This window comes from Danio rerio, chromosome 10, assembly GCF_052040795.2.
Source record: "Danio rerio strain M-AB ecotype USA chromosome 10, GRCz13ab, whole genome shotgun sequence".
Taxonomy (NCBI): Eukaryota; Metazoa; Chordata; class Actinopteri; order Cypriniformes; family Danionidae; genus Danio; species Danio rerio.
In genome coordinates this window covers 12,649,914-12,663,655 of record NC_141030.1, presented here as the reverse complement: position 1 = coordinate 12,663,655, position 13,742 = coordinate 12,649,914, and the positions used below count along the sequence as shown (strand labels likewise).

Sequence of the window (13,742 nt, the reverse complement as noted above, 5' to 3'; positions counted from 1 at the left end):
TCACTTGCCACTTGCTTTAACATGTTTAACAGTGCATGAATTGTTGTCTAAAACAAAAAAGAATGATGCATTTTATGGCTGGATCACTTTCTGAATTGGACGTTGAAAATTAGCTTATCTCAGCCAGCAGAGAGGTCAAATCACAGTAATGCAAACTCAGTCAGAGACATAGATTTTCACTTGCAACTTGCTTTAACATGTTTAACAGTGCATGAATTGTTGTCTAAATCAAAACAGAATGATGCATTTTATGGCTGGATCTGTTTTATCACTTTCTGAATTGGACGTTGAAAATGAGCTTATCTCAGCCAGCAGAGAGGTCAAATCACAGTAATTCAAACTTAGTCAGAGACATAGATTTTCACTTGCAACTTGCTTTAACATGTTTAACAGTGCATGAATTGTTGTCTAAAACAAAAAATAATGATGCATTTTATGGCTGGATCACTTTCTGAATTGGACGTTGAAAATGAGCTTATCTCAGCCAGCAGAGAGGTCAAATCACAGTAATGCAAACTCAGTCAGAGACATAGATTTTCACTTGCAACTTGCTTTAACATGTTTAACAGTGCATGAATTGTTGTCTAAAACAAAAAAGAATGATGCATTTTATGGCTGGATCTGTTTTATCACTTTCTGAATTGGACGTTGAAAATGAGCTTATCTCAGCCAGCATAGAGGTCAAATCACAGTAATGCAAACTCAGTCAGAGACATAGATTTTCACTTGCAACTTGCTTTAACATGTTTAACAGTGCATGAATTGTTGTCTAAAACAAAAAAGAATGATGCATTTTATGGCTGGATCCTTTTTTCACTTTCTGAATTGGACGTTGAAAATGAGCTTATCTCAGCCAGCAGAGAGGTCAAATCACAGTAATGCAAACTCAGTCAGAGACATAGATTTTCACTTGCAACTTGCTTTAACATGTTTAACAGTGCATGAATTGTTGTCTAAAACAAAAAAGAATGATGCATTTTATGGCTGGATCACTTTCTGAATTGGACGTTGAAAATGAGCTTATCTCAGCCAGCAGAGAGGTCAAATCACAGTAATGCAAACTCAGTCAGAGACATAGATTTTCACTTGCAACTTGCTTTAACATGTTTAACAGTGCATGAATTGTTGTCTAAATCAAAAAAGAATGATGCATTTTATGGCTGGATCTGTTTTTATCACTTTCTGAATTGGACGTTGAAAATGAGCTTATCTCAGCCAGCAGAGAGGTCAAATCACAGTAATGCAAACTCAGTCAGAGACATAGATTTTCACTTGCAACTTGCTTTAACATGTTTAACAGTGCATTAATTGTTGTCTAAAACAAAAAAGAATGATGCATTTTATGGCTGGATCTGTTTTTATCACTTTCTTAATTAGACGTTGAAAATGAGCTTATCTCAGCCAGCAGAGAGGTCAAATCACAGTAATGCAAACTCAGTCAGAGACATAGATTTTCACTTGCAACTTGCTTTAACATGTTTAACAGTGCATGAATTGTTGTCTAAATCAAAACAGAATGATGCATTTTATGGCTGGATCTGTTTTATCACTTTCTGAATTGGACGTTGAAAATGAGCTTATCTCAGCCAGCAGAGAGGTCAAATCACAGTAATTCAAACTTAGTCAGAGACATAGATTTTCACTTGCAACTTGCTTTAACATGTTTAACAGTGCATGAATTGTTGTCTAAAACAAAAAATAATGATGCATTTTATGGCTGGATCACTTTCTGAATTGGACGTTGAAAATGAGCTTATCTCAGCCAGCAGAGAGGTCAAATCACAGTAATACAAACTCAGTCAGAGACATAGATTTTCACTTGCAACTTGCTTTAACATGTTTAACAGTGCATGAATTGTTGTCTAAAACAAAAAATAATGATGCATTTTATGGCTGGATCTGTTTTATCACTTTCTGAATTGGACGTTGAAAATGAGCTTATCTCAGCCAGCATAGAGGTCAAATCACAGTAATGCAAACTCAGTCAGAGACATAGATTTTCACTTGCAACTTGCTTTAACATGTTTAACAGTGCATGAATTGTTGTCTAAAACAAAAAATAATGATGCATTTTATGGCTGGATCCTTTTTTCACTTTCTGAATTGGACGTTGAAAATGAGCTTATCTCAGCCAGCAGAGAGGTCAAATCACAGTAATGCAAACTCAGTCAGAGACATAGATTTTCACTTGCAACTTGCTTTAACATGTTTAACAGTGCATGAATTGTTGTCTAAAACAAAAAAGAATGATGCATTTTATGGCTGGATCACTTTCTGAATTGGACGTTGAAAATGAGCTTATCTCAGCCAGCAGAGAGGTCAAATCACAGTAATGCAAACTCAGTCAGAGACATAGATTTTCACTTGCAACTTGCTTTAACATGTTTAACAGTGCATGAATTGTTGTCTAAATCAAAAAAGAATGATGCATTTTATGGCTGGATCTGTTTTTATCACTTTCTGAATTGGACGTTGAAAATGAGCTTATCTCAGCCAGCAGAGAGGTCAAATCACAGTAATGCAAACTCAGTCAAAGACATAGATTTTCACTTGCAACTTGCTTTAACATGTTTAACAGTGCATGAATTGTTGTCTAAAACAAAAAAGAATGATGCATTTTATGGCTGGATCTGTTTTTATCACTTTCTTAATTAGACGTTGAAAATGAGCTTATCTCAGCCAGCAGAGAGGTCAAATCACAGTAATGCAAACTCAGTCAGAGACAGATTTTCACTTGCAACTTGCTTTAACATGTTTAACAGTGCATGAATTGTTGTCTAAAACAAAAAATAATGATGCATTTTATGGCTGGATCACTTTCTGAATTGGACGTTGAAAATGAGCTTATCTCAGCCAGCAGAGAGGTCAAATCACAGTAATGCAAACTCAGTCAGAGACATAGATTTTCACTTGCAACTTGCTTTAACATGTTTAACAGTGCATGAATTGTTGTCTAAATCAAAAAAGAATGATGCATTTTATGGCTGGATCTGTTTTATCACTTTCTGAATTGGACGTTGAAAATGAGCTTATCTCAGCCAGCAGAGAGGTCAAATCACAGTAATGCAAACTCAGTCAGAGACATAGATTTTCACTTGCAACTTGCTTTAACATGTTTAACAGTGCATGAATTGTTGTCTAAATCAAAAAAGAATGATGCATTTTATGGCTGGATCTGTTTTATCACTTTCTGAATTGGACGTTGAAAATGAGCTTATCTCAGCCAGCAGAGAGGTCAAATCACAGTAATGCAAACTTAGTCAGAGACATAGATTTTCACTTGCAACTTGCTTTAACATGTTTAACAGTGCATGAATTGTTGTCTAAAACAAAAAATAATGATGCATTTTATGGCTGGATCACTTTCTGAATTGGACGTTGAAAATGAGCTTATCTCAGCCAGCAGAGAGGTCAAATCACAGTAATGCAAACTCAGTCAGAGACATAGATTTTCACTTGCAACTTGCTTTAACATGTTTAACAGTGCATGAATTGTTGTCTTAAACAAAAAAGAATGATGCATTTTATGGCTGGATCACTTTCTGAATTGGACGTTGAAAATGAGCTTATCTCAGCCAGCAGAGAGGTCAAATCACAGTAATGCAAACTCAGTCAGAGACATAGATTTTCACCTGCAACTTGCTTTAACATGTTTACAAGTGCATGAAATGTTGTCTAAAACAAAAAAGAATGATGCATTGTATGGCTGGATCTGTTTTGTCACTTTCTGAATTGGACGTTGAAAATGAGCTTATCTCAGCCAGCATAGAGGTCAAATCACAGTAATGCAAACTCAGTCAGAGACATAGATTTTCACTTGCAACTTGCTTTAACATGTTTAACAGTGCATGAATTGTTGTCTAAAACAAAAAAGAATGATGCATTTTATGGCTGGATCCTTTTTTCCCTTTCTGAATTGGACGTTGAAAATGAGCTTATCTCAGCCAGCAGAGAGGTCAAATCACAGTAATGCACACTCAGTCAGAGACATAGATTTTCACTTGCAACTTGCTTTAACATGTTTAACAGTGCATGAATTGTTGTCTAAAACAAAAAAGAATGATGCATTTTATGGCTGGATCCTTTTTTCCCTTTCTGAATTGGACGTTGAAAATGAGCTTATCTCAGCCAGCAGAGAGGTCAAATCACAGTAATGCACACTCAGTCAGAGACATAGATTTTCACTTGCAACTTGCTTTAACATGTTTAACAGTGCATGAATTGTTGTCTAAAACAAAAAAGAATGATGCATTTTATGGCTGGATCACTTTCTGAATTGGACGTTGAAAATGAGCTTATCTCAGCCAGCAGAGAGGTCAAATCACAGTAATGCAAACTCAGTCAGAGACATAGATTTTCACTTGCAACTTGCTTTAACATGTTTAACAGTGCATGAATTGTTGTCTAAATCAAAAAAGAATGATGCATTTTATGGCTGGATCTGTTTTTACCACTTTCTGAATTGGACGTTGAAAATGAGCTTATCTCAGCCAGCAGAGAGGTCAAATCACAGTAATGCAAACTCAGTCAGAGACATAGATTTTCACTTGCAACTTGCTTTAACATGTTTAACAGTGCATGAATTGTTGTCTAAAACAAAAAAGAATGATGCATTTGTAACCCAGGTTACTAGTGGGTAGTATACAGCAATAGAGCAAATAGAAATATGAGGAAAAAACATTGGCAGAATACTCGATTAAATAATATACATTAAAATTATTTACTTATATAAATAATTTATAATAGAGTATTATACAGCATTCAAGGGAATAGTGCTTTAGAATGACATCATCGTGCCTTACACTATAGCAGCAGATCAGCTTTCCAAACAATAACAAATCTCGCTTGTCTGTTAGCTTGTGTTTACCGTTGCTATGGTGATTCAGTGTTCGCAAGGGAAAGCAGAGATGTAAGTTGTTATATTAATAAAAGTAATATAACTATTAGATTTACATCTTTTAATGTTTTAATGCGTATTAACTGTGAAAATTGACCATTAATAAGATGCTGACATGATTTCAATTATATATTTTTAATGAAGGATTGAGAGAGAAAAAAAAACAAGATTTGTCTCTGAGAGTGAAATCTGCACACGAGTGCCACCTGGAGTTTTCCTGTTTGTTTCGTTTTGATTTTGAATGATTTCCTTGGTGAGTTCGTGTTTTTATTATTTATTATTGTTTTCATTATAACATGATTTAAACTAGTGTCAAAAAAATGTGTTTCATTAATTAACCATTTGTCTGGTCTAGTAAAAACAAAGTATTATACAGAGTATTATACAAGTGATTGTGTAAAGTTTAAGTGAAAGAGTAAAATGCTGTCATTTATAAAAAGAAAATGCCAAATAGGAGAGAGAAATAGGAAAAACACAGAAATTCAGCAGAGAGAAGCATATACATGGTTATTTACTGTTGCTGTTTATTTAGAAATGTGTTAAGCTGAGTTAATGCATTCACTGTAAAATGCTAATGGTTTCTTTGGCCTTGTGTTTTCAAGGCCAGGTTTTTTTTTTTTTGTTTGGTTTTGTTCGTTTGTGCATCTTCTTCTGATTTTTCATCGGTGAGATGTTCTATTGACGTCAGTTGCTGGATGTGATCTGCTCTGGATTCGAATTAATTGAAGTTTGAACTCTTTTCTGGATTTGGATTGTCTCAACTTCCATCGGCGTGTCTAATTGTGGAGTTGGACTGGCGAGCCTCCCATTGAGTGGATTCTTTGGATACACCTGTTGAAAAGATACAAAGTAAAACCTATTCAGCGTCATGGTAGGAGTGTAAATTTACAACACACTCACAAGTGCAACATCCTGGATCTCTGGAACTGAATTTGCAACCTAGTTGTTTTGCAAAAGAATCTTTTTGAAAGTTTATCACCTTTACTGGACTTTTGGAACATTTTGAAATGTTTTAAGTGAATGTTTTATTTTCATTTTTATTTTATTTGTACATTGTTCCTTTAGAGTGTTCATTCGTTGCAATTTTTGAATCTTTATAGAGAGAGGTTAACTGGTTTAAGAAGGGAAATGTTGATTATATGTTAAATAATAATACAATTTTAATATTGTATTATTAACTTACACTTGCAAACCTTTAATATAGTACTGCTATTAGCATATTAATATTATATTATTGTTATAATAGTAACCAAAATATAATATTAGCCTTAACAATAGAAAAACAGAAAAATAACAATATTAACTTACCTTATTAGTGATATAGCCTGTGAAGAAAGAGAAGTGTTATTAGAGAGTGTAAATAAGATTGAGGTCATTAGATAAGTGTGAAAAAATCTAGAATTTGTTTTATTTATTTTTATTTATTTTTATTTATTTTTATATATATTTCTGTGAACATTTTACAATACAATCTTTTATTATTCTTACCTCTGTGTCCGAGTCCTTCACTGTTGTTGTATCTTCTCTCTCTTTGGAGGAATTTAGACTTCTGAGCATCTGGTCCATTGATTAAAAGCTTATAATACATTTGTGTATCGAGGGTTACATACCAAAAAGTGGCGAGCCAGCCAGGAGAGAGATTGCAACAACAGTGTCTAATTACTCTACAGTATTCGAGTTCACTATAAATATTACAAATCGGAGAGAACTTTAACGTCATGGATATCATAGAAAAAGAGAATGTAAATATCTCAAAAGCAGTAATTGTGGGTGGAATGACACTGACTGAGGCAGACTCAGATTTAGAGTCATGGCTTTTAAGATATGGTAGTATTAACCGACATCTTCTCATTGATGACCCTGACTGTGAGTTTCATCGACATGCTATCATAGAGTTTACACATAACTCCGCGATGAAAACATTGATGCCTCTTTTGCCTTTAACTGTAGTTAGTATGTCAAACCCAAGTACCACTTTTATGGTACGTGCTTTAAGCTGCGTCTACCCCCATATTGCTAGTGATAGTGCTACTAATGGATATCTGGAGGAATTGCAAAACATTGCTAGTTTTAGTGGGAAATCCATTGAGGAAGTACTCCAAACAGAGTTACTGAAGATTAAATTTGGCCCTTCTCATGCTGAGTCACTACCTGTTTTGGATAAAAAGCTTGAATTTCCAAATGCAGCAGGTTCTCAAATACTTGATCGTAGCACAGTCAGTTCACCAAATAGACTGCTGTCCCCAGTCATATCACAAAGTATGATTACTGAACAAACAGCTTTTCCTACATCTAGAATTTCACCATTTCATGAAGTTGAATCTACAAATTCAAAAAACCTGTCCAAGGAAAGCCTTAACTATAGAAGTACTAAACCCACAGTAACAGTGTCATCCCATCCAGCACTTACCATGGACATAATTGATCCTCCTAGCGTGCAAAAGATAGTAGTTGAGCACATTGTCCGCACAAATGACACAGCTCCAATGCACCATACCTCTTTTCGCCTCCGATCTTTCTCTGGAAAAATTCCTAGACCTGTTAATGAGCCAGACTTTGACACTTGGCGTGCCAGTGTTGATCTCCTACTGACAGATCCTTCTATATCTGACTTAAATCGAGCCAGAAAAATCATAGACAGTCTGCTTCCCCCTGCTGCAGATATTGTTAAACATGTCTCACCTAACAGTTTACCTGCAGTATATCTAGAATTGCTGGAGTCTGTATATGGCTCTGTAGAAGATGGAGATGAGTTATTAGCCAGATTTATGAATAGCTTCCAAAACAATGGTGAGAAGCCTTCAACTTACCTGCACAGATTACAAATTCTCTTAAGCACAGCTATTCGACGAGGTGGGATATTTGAAGAAGAGAGAAACCGATATCTTCTAAAGCAGTTTTGTCGCGGCTGTTGGGACAGTTCCCTCATTGCTGACCTTCAATTAGAAAGGAGAAAAGCCACTCCTCCTTCATTTGCAGAATTAGTAGTTCTCATCCGTACAGAAGAAGATAAAAATGCCTCTAAAGAAGAAAGAATGAGAAAACATTTAGGGCTAAATAAACACTATCCTGCCCCCTCGAAATTCAGACTGTCAGCTCACCAGATATCTGCCCACCAATGTGAAACGCAGGATGATCAAACTGACACATCTCTCGCAAAGCAAGTGTGTGAACTCCAAACTCAAGTTGTTGCACTGCAAAACCATTCAAGCCAGAAAGAAAAGAAAAAAAATGCAAAACCAGATGAAGTGAGTGAGCTGAGAAATGTTGTCACTGAGTTACAAGCACAGATTACAGCCATGCAAACTACAGCCACTCCAAAAATTAAAAGTGATGTAGAAGCAACTGAAATTGCTGACTTAAAGAGACAGATTGCTGATTTAAAGGTTCAACTGACTGCCCCTGATATGTATAGAAACCGCACCAGAAACTTGCTGCCTGAACCTAGAGCAACAGATTGTTACAGAGCTAGTAAACTACCTGAAAGTAGACCTCGTCCGGGGTATTGTTTTAGATGTGCGGAAGATGGTCATCTTGCCAGCAGCTGTAGTAATGCTCCTGACCCTACTAAAGTTGCTGAGAAAAAGCGCAAGTTAAGGGAGCGACAAGCCCAGTGGGATACCCAACAAGTAGCAATCATGAATCCTTTAAACTGAGGATGGTCTCTGTAGAGGGGCATACAGAGACTAAAAGAAATAATAATTGCCCTGAGAAACGTAAACAATTGTTCAACCAAAATGCGTGTGACGCACCCCCTTTGAGAAATTTACCAAGAGGATTAGTGGGAGTGAAGTGTACTGCCCAAATAACTGTTGGTAATAAAAGAGTTTCCTGCCTTCTGGACACAGGGTCCCAAGTAACTACTGTTCCCTGGTCATTTTATCAAGAGAATTTATCAAATTGTCCACTTAAATCATTGGATAACTTGCTGGAAGTGGAAGGGGCAAATGGTCAAACAGTGCCTTATCTTGGATATGTGGAATTGACTCTTAAGTTTCCCAGAGAGTTCCTTGGAACAGAGACAGAAGTGCCCACTTTAGCCCTGGTAGTCCCAGATTTGATGAACACTCCCCAAGTTCTAATTGGCACAAATTCATTAGATGCTCTTTACAGCAACTATGTCCAACAATCTGCTTCCTTTCCTCAATCTAACTTCCATGGTTACCGTGCAGTGCAAAAAGTGTTAGAAGCAAGATACAAACAAGCAAGTGCTGATGTAGTGGGCTGTATCAAATTCAAGGGACATGTTCCAGAGGTAGTACCTGCAGGATGTACAGTGGTTCTTGATGGACATGTTCTAGTTAATTGTCCTCATGTAGGGAAATGTGTAGCTCTAGAGTCACCAACTTCACCCGCTTTACCTGGTGGTTTGCTAGTTGCCAGCTGTTTGCATTCCTTACCCAGCAAAAGGCATCAACAGTTACCAGTTGTGTTACGGAATGAAACTCAGACCGACATTACCATCTATCCCAGAACTATAATTGCTGAAATGCGGGCAGTCCAAGAAGTAATAAAGAGTGGGCCAGTAAATTCCAGCACTGTCAATAAAGAACTTTCTGCCGGTTCCAATCTCAAATTTGACTTTGAAAATTCCCCATTGACACCTGAATGGAAGAAACGAATAATGGATCAATTAAATTCCATGCCTGAAGTCTTCGCCTTGCATGACTTAGATTATGGACATACAAACAAAGTCACTCACCGAATAAAGCTTAATGATGAGACTCCTTTCAAACACAGACCTCGACCCATACATCCTCAGGACATTGATGCAGTACGAAAACATTTGCAAGACTTGTTAGCAGCTGGAATTATCCGAGAGTCAGAATCCCCCTTTGCCTCCCCCATAGTAGTTGTAAGAAAGAAAGACAATTCTGTACGTCTTTGCATTGACTTCAGAAAGCTGAACTCACAAACCATTAAAGATGCCTATGCCCTGCCTAATCTGGAAGAGGTCTTTTCAGCACTAACTGGTTCGAAATGGTTCTCTGTCCTTGACTTAAAATCAGGATATTATCAGATTGAGATGGAGGAAGCTGACAAAAGTAAAACTGCCTTTGTGTGTCCCTTGGGGTTCTGGGAGTTCAATAGGATGCCCCAAGGCATTACCAATGCCCCAAGTACGTTTCAAAGGCTGATGGAAAGATGCATGGGTGACTTGAATAGGAAAGAGGTATTGGTCTTCATCGATGATCTGATCATTTTCTCTGAAAGTTTAGAAGAGCATGAATCAAGGCTGATGCACGTTTTGAAAAGGCTCAAAGAATATGGACTGAAGCTATCGCCTGAAAAGTGCAAGTTTTTCCAGACTTCTGTTCGATACCTTGGTCATATTGTATCAGAAAATGGAGTGGAGACTGATCCAGTGAAAATCGAGGCCCTAAAAACCTGGCCAAGACCAAGAAATCTCAAAGAATTAAGATCTTTTCTGGGATTTTCTGGATACTATAGGAGGTTCATTCAGGATTATTCCAAAATAATCAAACCCCTTAATGACCTTACAGTAGGGTATCCACCTCTTCAAAAACGTCACCTACAAGAGAACAAGAATAAGCAATATCTGGACCCCAAAAAGGAATTTGGAGACAGATGGAATCAGCCCTGTCAACAGGCCTTTGACATGATTATTGAGAAACTCACCTCTGCACCTGTTCTGGGATTTGCAGACCCAAAGCTTCCTTATGTTCTGCATACTGATGCCAGTACCACTGGGCTTGGGGCAGCCTTATACCAGAAACAAGAGGGACAAATGCGAGTCATTGCTTTTGCAAGCAGAGGGTTGACAAGAAGTGAAAGCCGGTATCCAGCTCACAAGCTAGAATTTCTAGCTCTTAAATGGGCAGTCACATCTAAATTCAGTGACTATTTGTATGGAACAGAATTTGTGGTCGTAACTGATAGCAACCCTTTAACTTACATTCTGACATCTGCAAAGCTTGATGCTACCAGTTATCGCTGGTTGTCAAGTCTGTCCACTTACAATTTCAAGCTCCAGTATAGGGCTGGAAGTCAAAACTGTGATGCAGATGGCCTTTCAAGACGACCACATGGTGAGCTTTTAGATGACCCTGCATCTCAGAAAGAGAGAGAGAGAATTAAACAGTTTACCCTTCATCATTTGGATGAATTTGGAGTTGAAGATTCTCTTATCCTCCCAGAGGCCATAAAAGCCATCTGTGATCGACATCAGATTGGAAATTCCTCACATAAATGCAAATTTTCCAACCCTTCCATTGCCCTTGTTGAGTCCTTAGCCCTGCATGCAGATGTATTACCAAATGAGTTTGAACAAGAAAATGAGCATGGTCTTCCAGTCATTCCTTACCTGTCTAACGAGGAGTTAAAGAGACAGCAGAGAATGGATCCTGATCTCAAATTAATTATCGATTGTTTACAGCGGAATGAAAAACCTTCTAGTTCAAAAGACCAGTCGCTTGCTGTTACTCTGTGGATAAGGGAATGGAACAGATTAGAATTAAGGGATGGATTGCTTTATAGGAAGAAGCAAGATCAGGAAAGCACTCACTATCAATTAGCCTTACCTGTAGCTTTACGTGGAACAGTGTTGAAGAGTCTCCATAATGATATGGGACACATGGGCATGGAGAGGACACTTGACCTTGTCAGAACCAGATTCTTTTGGCCAAAAATGTCATCATCTGTGGAAGAGAAAATTAAGACATGTGAGAGATGTGTACGTAGAAAAGCGTTTCCTGAAAAAGCCGCTGAAATGATGAACATCAAGACTACCAGACCATTGGAGTTGGTCTGTATGGACTTCTTGTCTTTAGAGCCAGATCAGAGTAACACCAAAGATATATTAGTTATTACAGATCACTTCACCAAATATGCAGTGGCAGTGCCTACCAGAAACCAGAAGGCACAGACTGTGGCTAGATGTTTATGGGAAAACTTTCTAGTACATTATGGATTTCCGGAAAGACTGCACAGTGATCAAGGACGAGATTTTGAGTCAAGCCTCATCAAAGAGCTATGTCTCGTCGCAGGTATACACAAAGTGAGAACTACTCCTTACCACCCAAGAGGAAATCCAGTGGAGAGATTCAATAGGACCCTTCTCCAAATGTTGGGTACTCTTGAAAACAAAAAGAAGTCATGCTGGAAGGAGTTTGTCAAGCCTTTGGTGCATGCCTACAATTGCACTCGAAATGATGTAACAGGATACACTCCCTATGAACTTATGTTTGGTAGACAGCCCAGGCTGCCAGTCGACCTAGCCTTTGGGTTACCTGTGGATCGTTCTACCAAATCCCACTCTCAGTATGTAAAAGATCTGAAAGAAGGTTTAAGAGAGAGCTATGAAATTGCCATCAAAAACTCTGCAAAAGTAGCCCAACGTAACAAGCGCAGATTTGACAAACATGTGGTTGTTTCTACTCTTGACGTGGGAGATAAAGTCCTTGTGCGAAATTTGAGGCTAAGAGGCAAGAACAAACTGGCAGACAAATGGGAACCAGATGTCTATGTAGTTATCCGTAAAGCTGGAGATCTCCCAGTATATGTAGTCCAGCCTGACGGAAAGACCGGTCCAGTTCGAACTTTACACAGAGACTTACTTCGACCTTGTGGATATTTGTCTGAAAATGAAATTGAAGAAATGAGTCCTCCAAATGTTCAACGTAAGCCCAGAACTAGGTCTAGCTCTGCTCTAGAATATGCTCCCAAAGAACATCAAATGAGTGATCAGTCAGAATCTGAGGATGACTCTCTATATATTAGAAATGCAGGACGCCAGTTGGAATCCATTACAACGACTGTGTTACCTTCATCACAAAGTCCAGTGCTTGTAAGGAACTTACCTGGCATAGAGCCCATTGAACCACTCCCTGTCGTGGTGAACCCTGAAAAAGAAACCTTACCTGATTCCAGACTAGAAGAAGACTTAACAGAAAATCAAAGAGATGATGTCAATGAGAATTTCTTACCTGTGCTGAACCCTGCTGATATTGACCCCAAAGAAATTGAACCTGAAAGAAGTGGAAATAGTGTTGAAGGACAGATCCATAGAAGGGCGCTTGAATTAGATCCTGTTGATGTATCCCATTCTAATGATCAAAATCCACATGTCAAAAATGTTTCAAGTAACCAGCCAATAGTGGATGAAGACCTAGATACAAGTGGCCCTAGACGCTCAAAAAGGCAATGTAGACCTCCTAATAAGCTTGAATATCATAAACTAGGAAATCCCTTGACACTAGTCATTCAGTCCTTACTACAAGGTCTGAGTTCTGCCTTTACCACATCGTTAGAAGAACCCATACTCACTAGAGATCAGCCCTTTGTTGTGCCAGACCCTTTTCCAATTGCAGTGACAACCCAACCCCGTACATGCCCGAGGACGTGCCTGAATTCAGGGGGGGAATGTGTAACCCAGGTTACTAGTGGGTAGTATACAGCAATAGAGCAAATAGAAATATGAGGAAAAAACATTGGCAGAATACTCGATTAAATAATATACATTAAAATTATTTACTTATATAAATAATTTATAATAGAGTATTATACAGCATTCAAGGGAATAGTGCTTTAGAATGACATCATCGTGCCTTACACTATAGCAGCAGATCAGCTTTCCAAACAATAACAAATCTCGCTTGTCTGTTAGCTTGTGTTTACCGTTGCTATGGTGATTCAGTGTTCGCAAGGGAAAGCAGAGATGTAAGTTGTTATATTAATAAAAGTAATATAACTATTAGATTTACATCTTTTAATGTTTTAATGCGTATTAACTGTGAAAATTGACCATTAATAAGATGCTGACATGATTTCAATTATATATTTTTAATGAAGGATTGAGAGAGAAAAAAAACAAGATTTGTCTCTG

General features: G+C 37.7%; 1 protein-coding gene across 1 annotated transcript; it reads left to right on the top strand.

Moving 5' to 3' along the window:
- Positions 1-4,884: 4,884 nt before the first annotated feature.
- Positions 4,885-8,553, top strand: LOC147841980 (uncharacterized). Its single transcript, XM_087270252.1, has 2 exons — positions 4,885-5,150; positions 5,500-8,553. The coding sequence occupies exon 2, from the start codon at positions 6,616-6,618 to the stop codon at positions 8,551-8,553; it is 1,938 nt and encodes a 645-aa protein (XP_087126378.1). The 5' UTR covers positions 4,885-5,150; positions 5,500-6,615.
- Positions 8,554-13,742: the final 5,189 nt, after the last annotated feature.